This window comes from Balaenoptera ricei, chromosome 3 (genome assembly GCF_028023285.1).
Source record: "Balaenoptera ricei isolate mBalRic1 chromosome 3, mBalRic1.hap2, whole genome shotgun sequence".
Lineage (NCBI taxonomy): Eukaryota > Metazoa > Chordata > Mammalia > Artiodactyla > Balaenopteridae > Balaenoptera > Balaenoptera ricei.
Genome location: NC_082641.1, coordinates 174,905,796 through 174,928,558, shown reverse-complemented (window position 1 = coordinate 174,928,558; position 22,763 = coordinate 174,905,796). Strand labels below are relative to the sequence as shown.

The following is a 22,763-nucleotide window of genomic DNA, read 5'->3' as shown; positions in this document are numbered from 1 at the left end:
CCCTTTTCTTCTTCCTGGGGGCTGAGGTCCCCCGCGCCGTTCCTCTCTGTCTCGCTCTGCCAGCACCGCGCCCACCCTCCCCACACCCGAGTGTGAGCACCCACTACGCCGGGCACGTGGGCCGGGCGGGCTGGGGGCGGTGACGCCATCTCCTTTCCTTCCTTCCTTCCTCTTGCTGCGCAGCCAACACGGGGATTGTCAATCACACCCACTCCCGGATGGGCTCCATAATGAGCACGGGGATTGTCCAAGGTAACGGTGGGCGGGGGGAGCAGGGTCCCGCGGGTGTGAGGGTGCCCACCGCCGGGCGCCCGCCTGCCCTCTCGCCTGCGCTCTCTCTCTCTGACTCTGCCGTGGGTCTGGGCGGGCGAGGGGGCAGAGCTGGCCCCTCAGTGCCCACACCCCGCCCCACAGGGTCCTCCGGCGCCCAGGGCAGCAGCGGCGGCAGCTCCAGTGCCCACTACGCGGTCAACAGCCAGTTCACCATGGGCGGCCCCGCCATCTCGATGGCCTCGCCCATGTCCATCCCAACCAACACCATGCACTACGGGAGCTAGGCCCCTCTGGCGTGGAACGGACTGACAGCACCAGGAAACCAAATGAAGACCCTGCCCACCCCCCCCTCCACCCGGGTGGCTCTCACCCTTGTACCGGAGAAGCCCAAACACCCGCTCACAGCCCTCTTTGCTACGGGAACTTGAACACTTTTTTACACGATGTTGCCGCCGCCCCCAGCCCGCTGCCCGCCCACATCTTGGCCCTGAGCGCGTGTCGCTGCCATATTTTACACACGATCGTGTCGTGGGAGCCCTGTTACCCGCTCCTGCCCTCTCCACCCTGACCTCGGTTTGAAATCTTCTGTAACAGGTGTGTCCGGGCCTGACAGCTGCAGACCTGGCAGGGAGGGAGGGGAGCAGCTGCCGCCCACCCCCCAACCCCATCCCCTGGCCCCTCAGGCCTGCCCCCTGCCTACCTCCAGTGGGAAGGCAGTCCTGGCCAGGCGGGGCCTCCCCTTCAACTACCAGGCCTTGGTCACAATGGGCGTGACATGCTGCTTTTTTTAATTTTATTTTTTTACAAAAAGAACCAGTGTCAATCCACAGACCCTCCGAGACATCAGGCCGGCCGGGCCGAGCCAGCAGCCCCTCTCCCCAACTCAGAGGCTCGGTGGCGAGGGGCAGCCCTGCCGAGTCTTCGGGATGGGGCGGGGCCAGGCCTCTGGAGCCCCTCGGCCCCCTCCCACCAAAGGGTTCACCTCACACTTGAATGTACAACCCACCCGGCTGTCGGGAAGGCCCTCCGTCCTCGGCCCCTGCCACTTGCTGCTGTCCTGTCCCTGAGCCCCTGCAGGTCCCACACCCACACCAAGAGCTAGAACAGGTGGCCCCGTGGGCCCTGGGCCTGGAGGGAAGGGTCACTGTCAGCCGCTTGAGCAGACACAGAAACCTCAAGGGTCTGTCGTGGAAGGCATCCTTTTTCCTTGTAGCTAACGTTAGGCCTGTGTATCCCCTTCAGTATTTGTAGATGCTCCAGTCCCTACTACTATGATGGCATTTTGGTCCCTCCCCAGCCTGGGAAGGGGCCTTGCAGGGACCTCTCCAAAAAAAGAAAAAAAGAAAAGAAAAAAAAAAAAAAAAACCAATAAAGAAGGAAATGTACGTTTCAGCACAGGCAATTTTCTTCTACTTCTGCTCCCAGTTTCTAACACCCCAAACTCGGATGTGGTGGAGCTCAGGCTAGGCCCAAGGCCCACTAACTGGGTCCCCCAGGAAGAGCAGGCACAGCCGAGGCTGGGGTGGCCCCCTGCGCTGCCCGCCCATCCTGGCCGGTGGCCTGTGGGGCGATGGCTGCCCTGGAAGCTCCCTGCTCTGCCCCTCTCCCGCCTTTATATAAATTCTCTGAATCACCTTTGCATAGAAAATAAAAGTGTTTGCTTTGTAAGAAAAGTCTGGAAAGTAGCAAAATCATCTCGAGGTCTCAGGGGAGCCTTCAGTCACCATCTGGGGGGCAGGGCAGGCAGAGGCACCCCCTTATGTTGGGCCTGAAAGAGAGAAACTCCTAGGAGTGGCCCCATGACTTCTAACCTTGGGATGGGGGCCGGAGACCCCCTCAGCCACAGCCGGAAACAGTTCCTCACCTGCGGGCTCCAGCCTTCCTAGGCTGCTGCGGACCTTGGCGGGGGCGGTGACAGTACTACGGTTGGGGGCTGAGATGTGGCCTGGTGGGGAGGAGCCGCGGGCTCCGGAGGCAGCGGCTGGAAGAAGTAAAACTGAACCGAGAGAGCCCTGGGTCAGCGTCAGAGGCAGCAAGCCAACGCCCGACCCCAGGCCCAGCCTGTGACCCCCGCAGCCGGGTACCTTACAGCCCGTGGCCAGGAGGGCGTGCAGCAGCACCACCACGGACAGCAGCAGCACAGCCGCCAGCCGGCTGTCCTCACGGACGACGGGCCACAGGGTGAACACCAGGCCCGCGGCTGACAGGGCCAGGGCCAGGGCCCCGGAGAGCCACTGCAGCCAGGGGACAGGGATGAGCCACAGGACCTGGGCACGACACAGGCAGCTGGCTACCAGGTTGTCCCCGTGGCGCCCGGGGCCCACCCGTCCCTGAGCCCCACTCACCACAGTGGGGATGAAGACAAAGAGGGAGTAGCCATAGACGCACACCGTCTCCAGGAAGGTGTAAGGCCCCATGCGCTCCCTGACACCCTTGCGCCACTGCAGGAAGCCCCACAGCGCCAGCGGCACGAGCCACGCGTAGCAGTAGATGGCGGTGCCGGCCACGGTCACTGCGGGCAAGGCAGGTAATCGCCCCCGGGCCACGGCACCGCCCCCCCCCCCCGCCCCCCCGCCAGGTACCAGGCCTTGCCCACTTCGCTTACCTTTGTGGAACTGGGGGCTGTAGTGGATGGAGGGATCCCTCCTCTGGGCCAGCACCAGGGTCAGGTTGCCGGTGACAGCCAAGACGAAGGCCAGTGTGGCACAGATCCAGAAGGGGCCTGCGGGCGGGGCACGGTCAGGGTCCCAGGGTGGGAGCTCCCAGGACAGGTGACTTGTCCCATCTTGTCCCAGCCTCTTCCCAGGCTCCGGGCTGCCTCCACCCCTCCACCCCATCGACCCCACTCATCGACCCGGCGTCACACCAGCGACAAACTGGCGGCTGAATCCAGTGCTGGCGCCCAGCACTCATCGTTCTTGGCCTCTTGATGGCCTTTGACATAGCTGACGCCCTCCTTCTGGAAACACTCTCCATGTGGTTCCCAGGACTTTACGTTTTTGCTCTCTGGCAACTCCTCAACCTTTTTGACTCTCTGAGCTCTTTAACAGCGGGGAGCCGGCCCGGGGCCCAGTCTTCAAACCTCTTCTCTGCGTTCATTCACCCCTTGTGTGATCTCGTTCAACCTCAGGGCCTTATGCCACCTCTGTGCCGACAACCCCCAAATGTCTCAAGTCTGGGCCTCTGCCCTGAACCTGCGGCTCCTATTCAACGTTCCCACTCCACCCCACCACACTGCCCGCCTTTCCGCATCAGTAAATAGCAACTCCCGCTTTCTGGTAGTCCAGCCAAAAACTCCGGAGCCTCCTTATCGCCTCTCCTTCCACCCCACATCTGACGTGTTGGCTTCATCTTTGACGTATGCCAGAATCCAACGCCCGGCTCTCTCCACCCCAGGCCAGGCCCATCATCCCGTGCTGGACCTCAGCAGTCACCTCCTCCCTGGTCTCCCAGCTTCTGCCCTCCCCCCACCCCGCTCCCGCCCCGGGCCCAGAGCACCTAAGGACACTTAACTAAGATCCCGTCTCACCACAGCATAGGAGTCCTGTGTGACCTGTCCCGTCACCTCTGTGGCCTCCTGGCAGCTCACTCCAGTCCGATGACAGTGCTGCCCTGCAGTTCAGGCCTGTTTCCACCACATCCCACTTCTGTAATGTTCTTCCCCGGGGTCTCCCCACACCCCGCCCTGACACCAACCAGGCTCATTCTCTCACCCTCCTCAGAGGGGTCTTCCCTGACCAACCCGTGCGAAATCGCAGTTCCCATCCTCTAAACCCTGTGCTTCTCTTCCTAGCCACAACGCCCTCTGCAGCCTCATTTGGCTCTATCTCCCTGAGCAGAGTGTAAGTTTCACGCTCTCCATGAGTGATTCTGCTTTGTTCTCAGCTGTATACTGGGGCCTGGCACTCAGTCCACGTTTGTTCAATGAATAATCGAATGAACTGAATGCACAACCTCACTCACCATACAGGTCTGGCCGATTCCGCAGACGGTGCCGTACAAAGTTGTGGCCAGGCCGGGGCAGCAGCGAGCCTTTGATCCGGTCCAGGACCTGGGGGACAAGGCCGGGGCCTAGGATGGAAGCCCGCCTGGGGCTCTTCACCACCCAGGAGGGGAGGGGTCAAGCTCCTTAGGGGCTCCTTCCCTGCTGACCTCCCACCTCCTCTCTCTACACTCTGCCAGAAGGGGCTCCTGTCTTCCTATGGCCTGGAGCCCGCCCCTTCCCCGGGCAGCCCCCACTCAATACCCCAGTGCCCCACCACTCTGAAGGACGCTTCAGGGCCTGCCATCTTCTTCTTTGCTTCCTCCTCCTCCAGCTTGGCTGCCCCGGACTCCCCTTTTTGCTCTCTCCCCCCACCCCATTAACCGTCGGCAACAAGTCCTAGTCCTGGGCGCTCTCCTTCCCCCATCTCTCCCAACGTGTTCCCTACTCCGCAGCCCTGGTTTATTACCATCTCCCACCTTGGCCTGGGGCCTCCGATCCATGTTCCATGCTACTCAAGCCTCTCCTGCTCTAAACCCTTCCATGACTCCCCAGCACCCTTAGGATAAAACCCAGACTCCTTAACATAGCTCGTGAGGCCCTTGGTGATCTGGCTTCTCTCCGCCAGTCCCCCACCTCACTCTCCAGCCTGAGTGACAGGTAGCCTCCGCAGTAGTGTGTGCCTTCTCTCACCTTTGGTCCTCCGCATATGCTGTTCCCTGTGCCTGGAACATACTTATGCTTCCCTCCACTCTGCCTGGCTAGGTCTACCTTCTCCTCTAAGCCTCAGCAAATTCCTCACCTCCTCCAGTGGGCCCTTCCCTAACCCACCATATCGCCTGTGTCCCCCGTGTTCCCAAGAGTCCCGGTCACGCCACATCCCTGCAGTGCACATAGTCACACCTACCAGCCTGGGTAGGAGCTCTTGTTCTCCCAGGTGCATATTGCCAGCACTTGCCCAGGGCCTGGCGCACAAGAAGTGCTCGGTGACTAGTGGCTGAACCCCAAGCGTGACTCCAAATCCCATCCCACCAGCTTTCCCGGCCTGACCTGTGCGGTGTCCACGTCAAAGAAGCTCTGATAGTAGCCAAAGGTCCAGAAACCAGGCTGCTGCTTCTCCTCCTGTAGGAGCTGCAGAATGCAGGCTTTCAGCGCTGGGAGGGGTGGCAGGGGTGGGTGGTAGGGACAAGAGGCAGGGCACGGGGACTTATGGGACTCACCGCGGTCTTGTCACTCTCCTCCACCTCGTCCTCAGCTCCGTAGCTGCCACCTGAGTCCATGGCCACAGCCACGTGCCGCTGGGGGACCAGCTGATCACCTCTGGTGGTGGCCTCATTTGGGGTCTGGGCCAGCAGATTAGTAGCTTCCTCGAACTCTGTCAAGAAGGCATATGGGACACAGGCGTATTTGGGAGTCAAGACAATTTGGTTTCGGGGCTTCCCCGGTGGCGCAGTGGTTAAGAATCCGCCTGCCAATGCAGGGGACACGGGTTCGATCCCTGGTACGGGGAGATCCCACATGCCGCGGAGCCACTAAGCCTGTGCGCCACAACTACTGAGCCCACGAGCCACAACTACTGAAGCCCACGCGCCTAGAGCCCGTGCTCTGCAACAAGAGAAGCCACCACAATGAGAAGCCTGCGCACCGCAGCGAAGAGTAGCCCCCACTCGCCGCAACTAGAGAAAGCCTGCGCACAGCAACGAAGACCCAACGCAACCAAAATAAATAAATAAATAAATGTATCAAAAACAAACGAAACAATTTGGTTTTGCCCACTGCTCATCTGGGGGCCAACGCTAACCGTGACCACCTGGGTGTTCACCCCCAACTCAGGGCACGTCTTCCTCAACTCTGGTGAGTGGGAAGGAGGTGTGTCCCCTCCCTTCTAACATAGGCCCGCAACTGAGGGCTGATTCTGGACTGAGGTAGAGGCTCGGGTTTGAGGCCTGAGTTTAGGGCGGGAGCGGGATTCGAGTTAGGGATGGGTTTCATGCCTGGGTCGGGGTTCACAGCTGACTGGGGTTCGGGTTAGATATGAGTTGGAACCTGGATGGGAGGTTCCGGCCAGCGGAGGGAGCAGGAGTCGGGCCCGGTCGCGGATGCACTCACCGTGGAAGGCCAGCTCGTCTGCCGCTGCCATGGTCGCTCAGGGCCGTCACCGCATCCCGCTCTGAGGACAGAGGCCAATCAGGCCCGCCCCCGACCTCTCTCGGGGCCCCTCCTGGAGGCTAGCCTCAGCCCCGAGCCCGGTCTGGCGGCTAACAGCACCCACCGGGGCGTGAACTCGCCGCTCCCGCCCCACAGGTGCGCCCACGGCCCCCTCACCTGCGGCTACCTCAACCAGCGGGACCGGGCTCTCTGCGCCTGCGCAACCCGCCTACCAGCCACAGACGACCGTACTCCGATCTGACAGCAACATCCGGCGTCGGTCCGTATTCTACCCTCTTCCGATGGGAAGCCACTTCCGGCAGTGTTGACGCTTGCGCAGAAGAGACTCCCCGGGCCTTCTGCTTCGCCTACCTTGCGTTTCTCTTCGGAGTACGGACGCAAAGCCGGAAGACAATGGCGGCGGCCGTTCTGAAGAGATTTTGGCCCCGAAGCCGCGGAGAGACTGGTGACGCTGCGGCCGCAAAGCCCGGCGTGTGGGCACGGTTGGGTGAGTAGCGGCGGGAGGCGGCGGGGTGGGCGGCCGCAGCGGCCGGACCGCCCTCATCGCGCCTCTCTCCCCTCAGGCGCCTGGGCCCGCGCGCTTCTCCGGGACTACGCTGAGGCCTGCGGGGACGCGGCGGCGGCGGCGAGGGCCCGACCCGTGCGGGCGGCCGTGTACGTGGGGCTGCTGGGTGGCGCGGCGGCTTGCTGCGCCCTCGCGCCGAGCGAGGCGGCCTTTGAGGAGGCGCTGCTCGACGCGTCGGGGACCCTCCTGCTGCTGGCGCCCGCCACGCGCAACCGCGACTCGGAGGCGTTCGTGCAACGGCTGCTCTGGCTGCGGGGTCGCGGCTGCCTGCGTCACGTGAGCCTGGGCCTCTGCTCGCTGGTGTACGAGGCGCCCTTCGACGCCCAGGCCAGCCTCTACCAGGCTCGCTGCCGCTACCTGCAGCCCCGCTGGGTCGACTTCCCGGACCGCATCCTGGATGTGGGCTTCGTGGGCCGCTGGTGGGTGCTGGGGGCCCGGATGCGCGACTGCGACATCAACGACGACGAGTTTTTGCACCTGCCGGCACGTCTGCGCGTCGTCGGGCCCCACCAGCTGCACTCGGAGGCCAACGAGCGGCTCTTCGATGAGAAGTTCAAGCCCGTGGTGCTCACCGACGATCAGGTGGACCAGGCGCTGTGGGAGGAGCAGGTCTTGCAGAAGGAGAAGAAGGACCAGCTCGCCCTGAGCCAGGCCGACCCGCTGGTGCCGTCGGAAGTCGCGAGATGAAACCCAGACCAGCCTGGGTCCCGATCGGGCTCTGAGCCCTGACAGACTGTTGGCCCGGGATTGTGCAGTTGGTGTGAGTGAGCCTCAAACGCCGAGTGACGGAAATAAATTATTTGCACTGTTCTCTTCCTGCGTTTTCACAAAATCGGGGGCCTCCCTCTCACCTGTTGATTGTGAGCTGACGCTAATTCAGAGCCTCCTTGGTCTAGGAGTTGGGGAGAGCAGAGCGGCATGCCATGTTATGTTTAGCACTGCCAGAGTTAGTAAGGAGCATTAGACTGAAATAAGCCTTTTTTCACTGGGCTTCACAGCCTGAGGTATCACAGTTGTTAGGTAGCTCCCAAGCTCTACTAAGAACTTTGAGACTGACCTGGGATAGGTGAAGCGCCCTCTCCACACCTCAGATTCCTTCTCTGTAAACAGGAGCACAGTCTGCTCGGGGTGTTAGCAAAATCAGAGACCAGCAGAAAGCACTTGGTACCTAGCAGGCTCTCGCGGTGTGCAGTGGGGCTGAGTGGGGAGGATTGCGGCTCTGACTCCACACCCTTCCTGCCCGACCCTGGGAAGGGAGCACAGCTCCCCAGCTTCACCTGCAGCCCCGCAGGGCCGCCCCGGGAAGTGCTCAGTAAACGGAGGACCACAGAGCCGGGAGCCTGGGTTCGCTTCTCTCTCAGAACAAAAGGATGTTTGGCTATAACAGGAACATTTTCCAGTTCTCTGTTTTTCTTTTCATTCTTAAGTAGCTTGGTTCACTTCAGTTTTCCAGACCAGTCCAGGAGTTGGCCTCTAGATGTCCTCAGGGGCTGCAGGAGCCGGGCCGGGTGAGGTGCCTACTGTCCTCGCCAGGCACGCGGGGGCGCAGGTGAGACACGGGCAGAGGTGCTCCGCTCTGCCTCACCCAGGCCAGCTCCTCTGGCTGTGTGTCCCTGGCCCTGTTTTCCGGGACCCCACAAGTGTGCTGGGTGCCCCCGAGAGGAGGCCCGCCCGTGAGCATGGGGCAAGGCAGGTCTCCCACCCGCCAGAGCCCCATGGACCCCTGCGAAGAGCTCGGGCACCGCATGGCCATCACACACACCAGGCGAACCTGGAGTTTAGAAAATCACTGCCCACTGACCCTGTAAGGAATCCCTTTGTTTAAGCATCACAAAATGGGGACACCCCAGCTAGGAGCGTTGGCCCCAGGCCCTTTTCCTTTCTTACCTGTTCCCTTGTTCCCACACCTCCTTTGAGTCTTTTCCCGTGATCAGCTTCTGCTTCCTGGACCTCTGGCCCCCGCCTGCCCACCTCCTCACCTACCTTATGTTTTCCAAACTTCTTCTGGCATTGGGGCCTTGTGGGTTTCCCTTTATTTCCCCTTTATGTAGATCTTTTCTTTGGAGCAGAGCCCCATCCTGCCAGGGCAGGGGTTCTTTCTGTCTGCCTGTCACTCTGTGCCTGGAGCAGCACCTGGCATGCAGTAGGCGCTCAGTGAATACTTGTCAAATGCACCAGCGTGCCAGGTAGGGGGTGGCTGGAGCTGCTTGTCAGCTGCCACTTGCCAGTCCCGGCACACTGCTGTGCCCTCCACTGTGGCAAGGCCTGTTCTCGTGGGGGCACTGGTACCCTCAGCCCACGGCACCTCCAGTTCAGGCCTTTTGCCTACCCAGCAGCTTCTAATTCAGGTGCTTGCTTGGGAGATGCTCTCAGCTGTCCGCCCTGTGTTTGGGGGGCCGGCTCCCTGCTTCTCTCACACAGTCATTAAGTGCAGCTGGAGGTCGGACCCCCCTCCCACCTCTGGGCTGGAGGTGTCACAGGTGAGCATCTGGGCCACCCTTCTGGGTGGGGCCCCTGTTACCTGGGTGTCTGGGCACAGAGGGCAGGCTGGCCCAGGGAGCTCAGCGGGCGTGTCCTGCTGGTCTGGCCATGCTGAGTGAGGCTTCCTTGGCTGGTGGGACAGGAGATCACTGCAGTGCCTTGTGCTGCGGTCCCTTGAGGACTGATGACGGAGTGTAAGCTCACGGTGGTGGGTGCCAGAGGCGCGGGGAAGAGTGCCCTGACCATCCAGCTCATCCAGAGCCGCTTTGTGGATGAGTACCACCCCACCACAGAGGTGAGCCGGGCCGGCTCCTGTCCACAGCCCAGCTCCTGACACGGGCTTGTCTCCCACCCGCTCTGCAGGAGGGGTCTCCTTGTCATTGGTCCTGGGGGGCACGAGAGGAGCGAGGGAGGGTCCCTCCCTGGCGGGCCGGCTGTCTGAGCAGTGTCCTCCCCAGGAACTCCCACCGGAAGCAAGTGGCCATCGACGGGGAGCCGTGCCTGTCGGGCATCCGGGACGCGGTGGGCCGGGAGGAGTACAGCGCCACGCGGGCCCAGCGCATGCGCACCCGGGAGGGCTTCCTCTGTTTGCCGTCAACGACGCCAAGTCCTTCAAGGGCCAGATCCTTTGAGGACATCCGCCAGTACAGGTGAGCTGCCCGGCAACCCTCGGGGGCCTCCCGTCCTCTCTCTGTGTGCCCCGGGTGCAGCCGAGCCCGCAGCCCACCGGCCGGCTCACGCCTTCCCCCTTTCAGGGAGCAGATCGAGTGGGTGAAGGAATCGGACGACATGCCCAGGGTGCTGTTGGGGAACTAGTGTGACCTGGCCACGAGTACCGTGGAGTGTCGGCAGGCCCAGGACCCGGCCCGCAGCTATGGCGTCCCCTACGTGGAGACTTCGGCCAAGAAGTGCCAGGTGAGCCGGAGCTACTCCCCGCCCCGCCCAGGAGCAGCTCTCACTGCCCCCCCTCCCTCGACACACGGCAGCCGCTCTGGCTCTGGCTCCAGCTCCAGGACCCTCTTGGACCCTCTGAGACCCCCGTTGCCCAGCAGCCCCTCATGCTGTAAGTCTCCCCGGACGTCAGGGCAGCGAGGGAGGCCAGCATCCGGGTCTGGGCCGACACAGCTCCCGGGGGATGTGGAGGTCCCCGGAGAGAGCTGCCCTGACCAGGCTGGAGCGGTGACCCTGGGGCCCCGGCCCCTGTACCCCCAGAGCAGCAAGTAGGTCCCAATCGGCCCAACCCCCCAGGAGGCCGTGGGGGAGTTGCTGAGGACAAGCCTCCCAACAGGGTGGCTCTGGGGATCAAGATGGGCAGGGCACAGCTCCCTGTTTGTGGGGTGGGGTGAGGAAGGGCCTGGGGTTCCAGCTGAGGCCAAGGCAGTGGTCCCCCCAACGAGCCGGCCCCCTCTTCCCAGGGCGTGGAGGATGCCTTCTACAAGCTGGAGCGCAAGAGCCGGCAGCACAAGGCGAGCAAGCTGAGCTCGCCCGCCCGATGGGGGCGGCCTGGGCTGCCTGAGCTGCAGGTGCCTGCTCTCCTGACTGAGGCACAGGCGACAGGCGTGGAAGAGGCACAAGCAGGGAAGATGCAGGGAAGGAAGGAAGTGCCGCCGCCGGAGCCCGGCCAGCCCAGGTAGGTGACAGAGGGACCATGGGTCTGCTGGGACGCCTTGCACAGACTGTCGTGAACTGATGCCACTGGCCCCCCAGCTATCACTCTCCTCAGCCCCATACTGGCCCACTGGGCACATGCTGAGTCACTGTAAAGTATCTGATGGTCTTGACCCTGGTGTTTGGCTGAGCCCGGGAGGCTGTTGTGCGTGTGGCCCCCCAGGAGGCATGCGGGAACCTCAGCTTCGTCCAGCTGGCGGCCCCTCTGCCTCTGGGGGCCCCAGGGGCGTCCTGCAGAGACCCCTGGGTGCTGCAAGAATGGGCCAGTCTAGCACGTAACACGTGAAACTATTCACCTTCAACCAGCAAAGGGGGAAACTGAGACAAAGGCTGTCCCTTCCCCTGAGAGGGAGGCTTTCATAGGGAAGGGCTCGGGGGGCGGGGAGCTCATTTGGACTCCGGCTGGGGTCGTATTTCCTGAGTTTTGGGGATCCTGCAAGGCAGTAACTGACTTTGGCAAAAGCAAGGGTGCAGCCTGTTGGGTCCAGCCCGCCCAGCAGCGCCCTCTGCTCTGCCTTGCGGGGCCCAGGTGGCTGCGGGGCTCTGACATCAGGCCAGCCCTGCCTCCTTATGTGTATGGGGGTGCGGTCGGCCCACCTGCCCCTGCCACCCCCTCAGTGGAGGTGGCATGTGGCTCCCAGAGCCACCTCAGGTCACCGAAGTGGCCTTGTGGGGCACGTCCAGGCCCCAGCTGGCCATGTGCAGCTCTGAGAGGGCTTGCCTGGCCTTGGGCCAGAATTCTGGACTGGCCAGGGTGGCCCCTTTAGTCATCATCCTGGGTGGGGGGTTGCTCATGGCGCGCCTGCTCCCCCGGGGCCCAAATTCAGGCCAGGCCAAGCCCTTCTGGGTCAGGGCCTTGTGCTGTGCAAAGGGGGCACCGTCCTCCGGGAAGGCCAGCATGAAGCAGCAGGGCGTGTCGCTGGATTCCCGGGGCCTCGGGGTCACTGTGCTCACAGTCACCTTGTCTTCTGGAGGCCCCTGTGTGTCCAGCTTCTCTGAGGACACAGATGTCAGGGGGTTGTAGGCACGTGTGCGGCCTTGCGGCAGCTCTTGGGGCGCTGCCCCGGCTCCGCTGTGGCCGTGCTGGTCACTGCCCCGGGAGGGGTGCTGGCTGCAGGTGCCACAGGGCAGGAGGAGCGTCCTGGGCCCGGCGGTGCCGTCTTCAGCAGGCTGGGCAGAGCCGGTGGCAGGGGCCTCAGTGGGGTTGCAGGGCCAGGCCTGTCGTGTGGCCCTGGGGGTGGCCCAGCCAAGTGCCGCAGGGTAAGGGACCCTGCATTCCGGCTGAAAGCTGATGTCCGCGGGCCACTTGCCTGTGGCCTCATGGTTCACTGGGAGGTTTGGGAGGGAATTCCATCGCCGTGGCAACAGCCAATCCTGAGGGCTGTCCTGGGCTGCGGGCTGGCAGGCCAGACGTGGAGCTGATGTTCCTCGAGGGAATGTTCTGGAAAGAGCAGATGAGGTGAGGGCTACCTCCCTTGGGGCCCCACAGGAGTCTGGGTTACTGGGAACGTTCATCCCTGCTAAGATTCCGATTAATAATATGGCATCTTCAGGATCAAAACTCAAGTTTCATGACAACAGCAATGCTTGTTAGGCCTCGAGCTAATTGTTACAAAACGTTTCCGCTGCGGCGAGCACCTGGCAGCCCCGTCAAATGCGGGTCTCGCTCAACCCAGGAGTTAGGTGCTGTTTCTGTCCTGAAAAGTGGAGTCTGCACCCCAGCCTTTCTGTCTCAGTCTAAGATTGGGGAGCCCCCTACATCACCTCTGTGACCCTGTGCGCCTGCATCCTGACCATCGTGTAGAACCCCCGGAAGGGGCAGGGCCTGGGCGCGGGGATCCTCACAGTGTCATACACGGAGTAGGCTGCCAGCACGTGGAACAGGGCTTGCTGCCTGGGGAAGGAGACACAGGGGTGCTTGTTTCATGCTGATGCTCTTAGTTTCATACTGCCTGACAAACCCTCATGACAAAACAGGTGTGTTTAAGAAATAAGGCAAAAAAGCAGTGAACTCTTCAGGACACCTCAGTGTGAACCATTTTTCAGGGGTAAAGCGTACATGCAAGGAAACGCATAGATCCCAGGCGTACAGTGTGAACGAGCTTTGATTTTCTTTATTTTTTCAGTTTGCACACATAACAGCTCAGTCTCTGGGATGCACGGCCCGTGGGTTTCACACAAGGGTGGGGCCACCGCATCCGCGCTCCAGCGTCATCCCCCAGCCTCGCAGCCCCGGCAGCCACTGCTCCTTATCCTCCTGGGGTTGTGCCTTTTCCAGAACATCCTGTGAATGGAGTCATACATGGGTCTGGATTCTTTCGCTTAGCAAAACAAGGCTAAGACTCACCCATGCTTTGAGTGAATCAATAGCTGATTCCTTTGTGTCCCTGAATCGTAGTCCGTTTCATGGAATTCCACGGTTTTTCCATTTCCTCTTTGAAGGTCATCTTGGTTGCTTCCAGTTGTTAACGATCATGAGCAAAGCAGAGATGATTGCATGCAGGTTTTATGTGGATGCATGTTTTCAAGTCCTTTGGGTAAATCCGAAGGAGCATGATTGCTGAGCACGTGGTGAGGGTGTGTGCGGTTTTGTAAGGAACCAGCAGGCTGTCTCCCACGGTGGCTGCGCCATATGCATCCCCACCGGTGCTGGACGAGAGTTCCTTTCGCTCCACGTCCTCGCCAGCACTTTGGTTCTTATTCTGCATGACTCTTTCATGAGATATACGATTGGCAAATCTTTTCTCCCACTCTGTAGCTTTTTCATTCTCTTAACTGTGTCTTTTGCAGAATGACAGTTTTCCATTTAGATACGGTTGTACTTGTCGCTGCTTTCCATCATGATTTTATTAAAGTTCCTTACTGATGGGCACTCATGTTTTTCTGATCTGGCAAATGCACAAGGGCCAACAGAGGGCTCCAAGCTCATGCTCTTCCCACCTGTAGAGGATGCTGTCTGTCACCTCCGCGCTCTTAGCTTTAACAGTGTGTTCATGGTACCCGATGACCCCCAACCAGAACCCTCTGAGATTCCTCGACCTTCCCTCATAGCTGTGACCTCGCTGCTGAGGTGAGACGGGCACGGCGACATTGATTTGGTGTCAATGTGCACATCTCTTAGGAGCGAGGTGAACAAGCATATTTTATCATTCCTTGCTTTTTTGTGTGAACTATCCCTTCTTATCATTTCTCATATTTTTGCCTTGTAAGAAATTGATTTGTAGAAAGTCCTCACCCATTAAGGGCATTAGAACTGTAAATATTTTTCCCCAGTTTCATGGTTCCTTTGAGTTTGATTAGGGATTTTTCCCCCATGCTGACACTTGATTTTCATGTGGTTGAATCAGCCACTTTTTAAAGTGGAATCTAGGATTCTGTCTGACTTAGAAAGGCTTTGGGTAATTACAGTAGCATTAGTGTAACCTTTATCTATGTCTTGTAGCTGGTGTGCCTAGTCCCTCATTCACACTTTTACAGGGTTTTCCCAGCTGTTCTTGCTTAGTTATTCTGCATGTGAACTTTCGAATCAGCTCCTCTAAGTCTCGAAACAGCTGGCACGACATCTTCCTGGGGCTCCTCCATGTCGTCGACTCAGGTCACGCACGTCCTCAGGGCATGGCACCCCGTGTGGTCTCTGACTCCCCCCCGGCCGTGGGGAGGGGTCGGCAGGCTGGGCACGTGGTCAGGTTCCTGCAAGGAGGGCGTTCGGGGGTCTCTGTAACTTCTCAGAACCAAGACCCCACTAAAGCAGAGCAACGTGAATAAGGCCCTGCGTGGGCACCACACCAGCCTCCCTGTGCTGTCGGCCTGGTTCCACCACGTCATCTGGCACAGGTGTCCCCCTCCAGCTCTGGCTCCCGAGGAGGCCTGTGCGTGCCTGTGTGGGAGGCGTCCCGCTCTTCCTCTGCACCCAGAGGAGCTGGAGCAGATGGGTGCTCCCCAGATTTGCCCCTCAACTCCGTCTAGGAGTGGCTGGGGGTACGGACTGAGGGGCGGGGGCACGGGCTCCAGGACTGCCCAGAAGGGCAGGAATCAGCAGACTTTCGCATCCCTCACCCCTGCCTTCCGTCCTCATGACAGGAAGGGCCAGAGCCCAAGCCAGTGGCACTGGGTGGACCCTCTGTGCCAGGCGCCCCTGGCCAGTCCCAGTGGTCGAGGTGGCTGGGGACCTGGGACATGAACTCACCGCTCGCTGTCAGCTTCTGCCCTGCAGTCAGGGTGTCAGGTGGGGCCCCATAGGACAGGAAACAGGACAGAATTGGAAATGACTGTGGCCTCGGCCGGTTCTGCGCCCACGGCCCTCCCCCTGCGCAGCCCCCGACCCACAGGGACGGGCCAGGCAGCGACAGCCCAGGTCCTCACTCCCCAGGGGCAGGGACGAGGGGCGGCACCCCCAGAGCCCGGATCCTGCTCAGCCGGCCCTCTCCTGCCTCCTGCTCCCGCCCTTGAACCCTGGCCCCAGCACAGCAGTCACCCTGGCCTGGAGACCCCACAGGCCACGGCCCCCGTCCATCCTGTCCCACCCCTGGGCGTCTAAGCCTCCTCCCCAGAGGAGAGGAGAAATAAAACTCCCTGTTTGCAGAGGACATGGTTGACTTTAGAAAATTACAGGGTATCGACAAAAACACGTGTAGAAGGACAGAGAGGGCTCAGCAAACCCATATATGTGTCAACGGGCGCCTCCCTGCTGACAAGGATCAATGGCGTGGAAACCAAAGACACCATACCGGCTACAGTCACGCCCCGGAAAATAAGATATTGATATATACATATAACCGAATCACTTTAATGTACACCTGAAACATTGTAAATCAACTATACTTCAATTTTTAAAAAAGAGCAAAAAAAAAACAAACCTAAAAGCCAGCAAAACCCAATTCTCTGTGGTGATATACAGGGAGTCAGGGTATACTGAACACTGGTGTGATTCATGACAGACAGCCACTGTCTCTGGCCTCTGGGGAGGGGCGGGCTGGAGACTTGAGCTGTCTTGGAAAAGCTTGGGGGGTGGGTATGTGGATGTCTGTTGTGTGAGTCTTCATAGTTTCGCATCTCTTAAATTTTGCATAGTGAAATGTGGAACATCAGACGAAACTGGGAGTGGGTCAAGGGAACAGCAGCCGAGTAGCTGGCTGGTCTTTCATTTTTCACCGGATGAGGTCACCTGCTGCCTGCTCAGTACCGCCCAGGCATAGGGTCTCTGGGAAATCATAGTTTGGAATTAAAGATGAGAGTGAAACTACCTCTATCCCCTTTGCCAAAATGTTCAGCAGAAATTTGGGTCCAGGCACCAAAGCTCTATTATTTGGGGGAAGAGTTTGCAGAGACCTACCGACTGTGCAGGAGCTCTCATGTAACCACGGTCTGAAAGCAAACAGCCCACAGACTCCAGTCTTTCAGGGGTGCTTAGCAAATTAAGGAGTGAAAGCTGGGTTTTTGGAAGTAGGTTTTAAGGACTGTATTTCTTGGAGTAGTCCCATAAAGCATATACTTGTTGTAGTGTGGCAATGTCTAAAAATTGAAATCAGTGTAAATGTCCATGAGGAAACAGTAGTTAACCCCAGGTCCATCCTTCTTAGGAAATAGCACAGTCAACAACAAGAGGGTGAGAATTATATGCACGACATGGAAGGATGGCCAGGTTATGTCATGAACTAACAAAAGCAAATTTTGGAAGAGTTTAAATTCCCCGAAGTAGAATTGCTGGGTTAAAAGATGTGTGCATTCACACTTGTTTGGGTGGCTACAATTTAAAAAAAAAAAAAAAACAACCTCAAAAATAACAAGTGTTGGCAAGGGTGTGGAGAAAATGCAACCCAACAAAATGCGCTGTTGGTGGGAATGTAAAATGATGCAGCTGCTGTTTTTGGTGATTCCTCAAAAAGCTAAGTGTAGAATTACTGTATGAGCCAGCAATTCCACTCCTAGGTGTGTATCCAAAAGAACTGATAGCAGGGAATCCAACAGATACTCATCCAAGCATGTCCATTGCAGCGCCATTCACAATAGCCAAAAGGTAAAAACAACCCTCGTGTCCATCCTCAGATGTAGGTGGTCCATCCATACAGTGGAATACTATTCAGCCTTAAAAAGGAAGGACATTCTGACACCTGCTACACCATGGATGAAACCTGAAGATACGCTGAGTGAAAGAAACTAGCCACAAAAGGAAAAATATGGTATTACTGCATTTATATGAGGTGCCTAGCGTAATCAGAGTCATAGAGACAGAATGTAGATTAGAGGTTTCCAGGGGATGGGGGAGGGGGATGAGGAATTAGTGTTTAATGGGGACAGAGTTGCCGTTTTGCAAGGTGAAAAGGGACCTGAGGATGGATGGTGGGGTTGGTTGCACAACAATGTGCATGTACTTAATGCCACTGAACTGGCAGCTTAAAAATGGTGAAGATGTTAAGTTTTATGTGTATTTTATCACACACACACAAGCTACTTAGAGGAAAAAAGGAAATCATACAGTTATTTGAGGAAACCACGGGATTATCCCTTTCTAAGCTTTTCTTAGGAAAAGCCTTCCTAAGTATGGCTCTAAAGCCAGAAGATGAAACTCTGATAAATCCGACTCCATAAAATAAACTTCTTTGTGGCCAAAGTCAAAAACTTACTAGGAAAAAATATTCACATCCCAGATCCCACAGGTTCAGGGCTCAGTCCCACAAGGTTGTCCCCACTTCAGATGCCAGCTGCAAGTCCCAGGCTGCCCCTGGTACTTCTGACTCACTGGCTGAAGGGGTTTCCACGACCTCTCCTCAGGTTTGATAATTTGCTAGAACAGTTCACAGAACTCAGGGAAACACTTACTCATGCCTACGAGTTTATTATATAATAAAGGATACAGATGAACAGCCAGATGAAGACATACATAGGGTGAGGTCCGGAAGGGTCCCGAGCTTCTATCCCCATGAAGTTGGGGTGCACCACCCTCCTGGCACGTGGACGTGTTCACCAACCCAGAAGCTCCCTGAACTCCAAACCTTTGGGATTTTTATGGCGCTTCATCACGTAGGCAAGATGGATCATTAGCTCAATCTCCAGCCTCTCTCCCCTTCCCAGAGGATGGGGGTGGGGGCTGAAGTTCCAAGCTTCTCACCATGGCTTGATCCTTCTGGCGCCCAGCCCCCATCCTGAAACTATCCAGGGCCTCACCCAGGGTTGCCTCATTAGAACAAAAGGCACTCCTGTCACCCAGGAAATGACAACAGGTTCAGGAGTCCGGAGAAGGATCCAGAGCCAGAGACCAATATATTTTCTGTTATTTCACGTATGCCAACACCATTTATTGAACCCTCTGTCCTTTCTACACAGTTTTGTTTTTTTTTTTTTAATTTTATTTATTTATTTTTGGCTGCATTGGGTCTTCGTTGCTATGCGCGGGCTTTCTCCAGTTATGACCAGCGGGGGCTACTCTTCGTTGGGGTGCATGGGCTTCTCATTGCGGTGGCTTCTCTTGTTGCGGAGCACGGGCTCTAGGTACGCATGCTTCAGTAGTTGTGGCGCACGGGCTTAGTTGCTCCGCAGCATGTGGAATCTTCCCGGACCAGGGCTTGAACCCATGTCCCCTGCATTGGCAGGCAGATTCTTAACCACTGCGCCACCAGGGAAGCCCTCTCCACAGTTTTGAGATGCTGTCTTTTTTTTTTTTTTGGCCTCACTGTGCGGCATGCAGGTTCCCCAACCAGGGATCGAACCCACCCCCTCAGCAGTGAAACTGCAGAGTCCTAACCACTGGACCTCCAGGGAGTTCCTGATACCGTCTTTTTTTTTAAAAATTTATTTTATTGAAGTATAGTTGATTTACAATTGAGATGCCGTCTTGATGATCTATTAAATACCTGAATTACAAAGTGAGTTTTACATTACAATTTACTTAATCTGTTATCTGCTAATTCTTTCTAGAGAAAGTTATAATGAATATTCTTGTACATATATCTTTGATTCCTGCCCCCCCGTCCACCTAGAATTGCTAGTTTAAATGGGGTGACTTTGGAAATTGATTTAAACAAAAAAAGCTAGCAGAGTCTTCAGTTCTGTTTGCTTTCATTTCCAAACGGGAAAAGGGAAACATCGAGAATCATCTTAAGGTTTAGCAAAGAAAACTCAGGAGTATTTAAACACTTCTGAAGCTACCCGATGGTTTTAATATGACCAGGACAACAACTTAAAAAGATAAATAGTCTGAATTAGATTTTTTTGTTAAGTGATTAAAGATACTTTCATGGGACATAGAAATAATCTTTGTTGTATGGGTGTCTTACAGGCCTCCCTTTGTAAGAAATATTTGCAAATTCATATTTCCGATGCAGCCTGCTTTTCTACAGCTGTGAAAAAAAGGGATAGTGAGAGAGACAATTGTCTCCTTATCTTGCTAGGAGTTCTGTTACTAGCAGTTTGGAGATGGTTTTTTTTTTTTTAATAAGTTTTTTTTTTTTTTAAACTTTGGGTTTATTTATTTATTTATTTATGGCTGTGTTGGGTCTTCGTTTCTGTGCGAGGGCTTTCTCTAGTTGCGGCAAGTGGGGGCCACTCTTCATTGCGGTGCGCGGGCCTCTCATTATCGCGGCCTCCCTTGTTGCAGAGCACACGCTCCAGATGCGCAGGCTCAGTAATTGTGGCTCACGGGCCTAGTTGCTCCGCGGCATGTGGGATCTTCCCAAACCAGGGCTCGAACCTGTGTCCCCTGCACTGGCAGGCAGATTCTCAACCACTGCGCCACCAGGGAAGCCCCTGGAGATGGTATTTTAAGGCCAAAACATGAAATTCCTTTATTTAGCATGAAGCCGGTAAAAGCATGTAGGCTTAAGAAGCTCAGAAATTTAAAACGGAGGGAATTCCCTGGCGGCCCAGTGGTTCGGACTCCGTGCTCTCACTGCCAAGGGCCTGGGGTTCTATCCCTGATTGAGGAACTAAGATCCCACAAGCCGCATGGCACAGCCAAAAAAAAAAAACCAAAATTAAACAGGGAAAAAAGATAGATGGGGTTGTAAATGACACATGACTTGAGGGATTTATGTTTTATGGCTCTGCATGCTTTTAAGACATTTGATGCATTATTGCCAGATTTCAAGGACTTCTTGTCTGAAGGCAAAGTGGTAACAGCCCTCTCCCCTCAGGAAGGCTTCACCTACAAGGTGTTTAAGACTCAGGAGGGGTGAGAGCGAAGATTCTGGCCAGAACTAGAGAGCCACAGGGATGGCAGGTTGAGGGGCTTGGCGCTAGAGTCAGCCTTGGGTATCCACGGGTTCCACGTGCTGGGATCCCACTGATCTCAGGTGGCCTCAGCCTGCAGAGGCTTGAAGCAGGATTTCGGTTCCAGGCCAGAGATTGAAGTCAGGCCACAGCAGTGACAGCGCTGAATCCTAGCCACTAGACCAGTGGCCGGTGGCAAGGCCCTGGCCCGTCAGCTGTGTAGAAATGAATTTCCACATAGAGACAGAAAGTAGTGAAGCAAGTAAAGAGTTTATTAGGAGGAAAAAGGGTATGTGTGGATAGACACATGGGCGGGCTCAGAGAAAGAGTCGCGCCCTAGTGGTAGTTTGTATCACTCATATGGGGCATTTCTTCCGGGTCTCCTTTGGCCAGTCATCTTGCTTTGCCTGGTTCTGAGTCCAAATTTGGTTTATCTCAGGGTCCTCCCATGTGTGGGCGCACATCTCTTAGGCAAGATGGATTCTGGCTAAGTGGCCTATGGGTAGGTTGACATCACCTAGTATATCAGTGGCACTCCCTCCCTTTTTGACCTTCAAGGAGCGTTTCTGTGCGTGTGTAGTCAGGAAGGTATTCTTGACCTCAAGAATGAGAAATATGTGGTCTCTTAACCTGGGCAGGTTTAGCTTCTTCTCCCTCCTGCTATTTTGGAGTGTCTGTCCACAGGGGACAAACTCCACCTGCCCAGCCTGGGACCCATCTATCTCCTGCCTTGCAACCAACCATGGATGGAAAATACTCAGGAGAAAAAAAATTCCAGAAAGTTCCAAAAAGCAAAACTTGAATTTACATATTTACATTGCATTTACAACTATTTACATAGCACTCCTACTGTATTAGCTGTTGTAAGTAATCTAGAGATGATTTAAAGTATATGGGAGAGGGCTTCCCTGGTGGCGCAGTGGTTAAGAATCCCCCTGCCAGTGCAGGGGACACGGGTTCAAGCCCTTGTCCGGGAAGATCCCACATGCCGCGGGGCACCTAAGCCCGTGTGCCACAACTACTCAGCCTGCACTCTAGAGCCCGTGAGCCACAACTACTGAAGCCCGCACGCCTAGAGCCCGTGCTCCGCAACAAAGAGTAGCCCCCGCTTGCCGCAACTAGAGAAAGCCTGCACTCAGCAAAAAAGATCCAATGCAGCCAAAAATAAATAAAAATAAAAATAAATAAATTTATAAAAAAATAAAGTTTATGGCAGGATGTGTGTAGGTTATATGCAAACACTATGCCATTTTATATCAGGGTCCTGAGCATCTATGGATTCTGGTATCCCCAGGTCGTGGGCAGGGGGGATTGTCCTGGAACCGGTCCCCCTGGATACCAAGCGGGAACTGTACTGGGTTTTTCTACCCCTCAGGTCCTGAAACATCATGCAGCAATTTAGGGAAATCTTTCCACACTGCGTTAAACACTGGTGTAATTTTATTTTTTGAATTTTATTTTATTTATTTTTTTATACAGCAGGTTCTTATTAGTTATCCATTTTATACATATTAGTGTATACATGTCAATCCCAATCTCCCAATTCATCCCTCCCCCACCCTGCCGCTTTCCCCCCTTGGTGTCCATACGTTTGTTCTCTACATTTGTGTCTCTATTTCTGCCCTGCAAACCGATTCATCTGTACCATTTTTCTAGGTTCCACATATATGCGTTAGTATACGATATTTGTTTTTCTCTTTCTGACTTCACTCTGTATGACAGTCTCTAGATCCATCCACGTCTCTACAAATGACCCAATTGGTGTAATTTTTTTTAATTTTTAATTTTTTTATTGAAGTGTAGTTGATTTACAATGTTGTGTTAATTTATGCTGTACAGCAAAATGATTCAGTTTATATATATGTCCATTATGGTTTATCACAGGGTATTGAATATAGTTCCCCGTGCTATACAGTAGGACCTTGTTGTTTATCCATTCTATATATAATAGTTTGCATCTGCTAATCACAGATTCCCAATCCATCCCTACCCCATCCCCCTCCCCTTTGGCAACCACAAGTCTGTTCTCTACATCTGTGAGTCTGTTTCTGTTTCGTAGATAGGTTCATTTGTGTCATATTTTAGATTCCACATATAAGTGATATCATATGGTATTTGTCTTTCTCTTTCTGACTTACTTCACTTAGTATGATAATCTCTAGTTCCACCCATCTTGCTGCAAACACTGGTGTAATTTAAACACATACTGACCTTTTAATCCCCCTGCCCTACGACCCAGGCTCATCCTAAGTGAAAAATCCAACACTCCTCTCTGCTGTTCAGCTAAGGATGCCTTGGGTTTCTCTCTCACTAAATTCTCCAAGATACTGTAGTGATTGAATTCTGCAAGTCACAGAAGGGAGGCAATGACATGATTCTCCCTTGCATGTATGTATGTATGTGTGTATTTTGGCCCCGTGC

General features: G+C 55.9%; 3 protein-coding genes and 1 pseudogene across 9 annotated transcripts in view; 3 read left to right on the top strand and 1 right to left on the bottom strand.

Moving 5' to 3' along the window:
- Positions 1–1,946, top strand: part of CARM1 (coactivator associated arginine methyltransferase 1) — a 40,441-nt gene extending 38,495 nt beyond the window's left edge. The window contains exon 15 of the mRNA XM_059918401.1: positions 184–1,946. Coding sequence (XP_059774384.1) covers positions 184–557 — 374 coding nt within the window. The 3' untranslated portion in view covers positions 558–1,946. The remainder of the gene's footprint in view (positions 1–183) is intronic.
- On the bottom strand, positions 1,045–6,666 carry YIPF2 (Yip1 domain family member 2). 7 transcript variants are annotated; one of them, XM_059918404.1, is made up of 9 exons: positions 6,581–6,666; positions 6,365–6,425; positions 5,476–5,630; positions 5,306–5,386; positions 4,237–4,324; positions 2,879–2,995; positions 2,619–2,785; positions 2,358–2,540; positions 1,045–2,269 (listed from the first exon to the last, which is right to left on the bottom strand). In XM_059918404.1, the coding sequence occupies exons 2-9, from the start codon at positions 6,393–6,395 to the stop codon at positions 2,156–2,158; spliced, it is 936 nt and encodes a 311-aa protein (XP_059774387.1). In that variant the 5' UTR covers positions 6,396–6,425; positions 6,581–6,666; the 3' UTR covers positions 1,045–2,155. The 7 variants fall into 7 exon arrangements, with proteins under 7 accessions (XP_059774387.1, XP_059774388.1, XP_059774386.1 ...); XM_059918405.1 differs by having other exon boundaries at positions 1,045–2,058; positions 2,138–2,269; positions 6,365–6,632; XM_059918403.1 differs by having other exon boundaries at positions 1,045–2,041; positions 2,138–2,269; positions 6,365–6,632.
- Positions 6,667–6,776: 110 nt separating this feature from the next.
- Positions 6,777–7,799, top strand: TIMM29 (translocase of inner mitochondrial membrane 29). Its single transcript, XM_059918399.1, has 2 exons — positions 6,777–6,911; positions 6,988–7,799. Exons 1-2 carry the CDS (start codon positions 6,818–6,820, stop codon positions 7,674–7,676), a joined length of 783 nt encoding a protein of 260 aa, XP_059774382.1. The 5' UTR covers positions 6,777–6,817; the 3' UTR covers positions 7,677–7,799.
- A 90-nt stretch (positions 7,800–7,889) lies between these two features.
- Positions 7,890–22,763, top strand: part of LOC132363055 (GTPase HRas-like) — a 36,230-nt pseudogene continuing 21,356 nt past the window's right edge.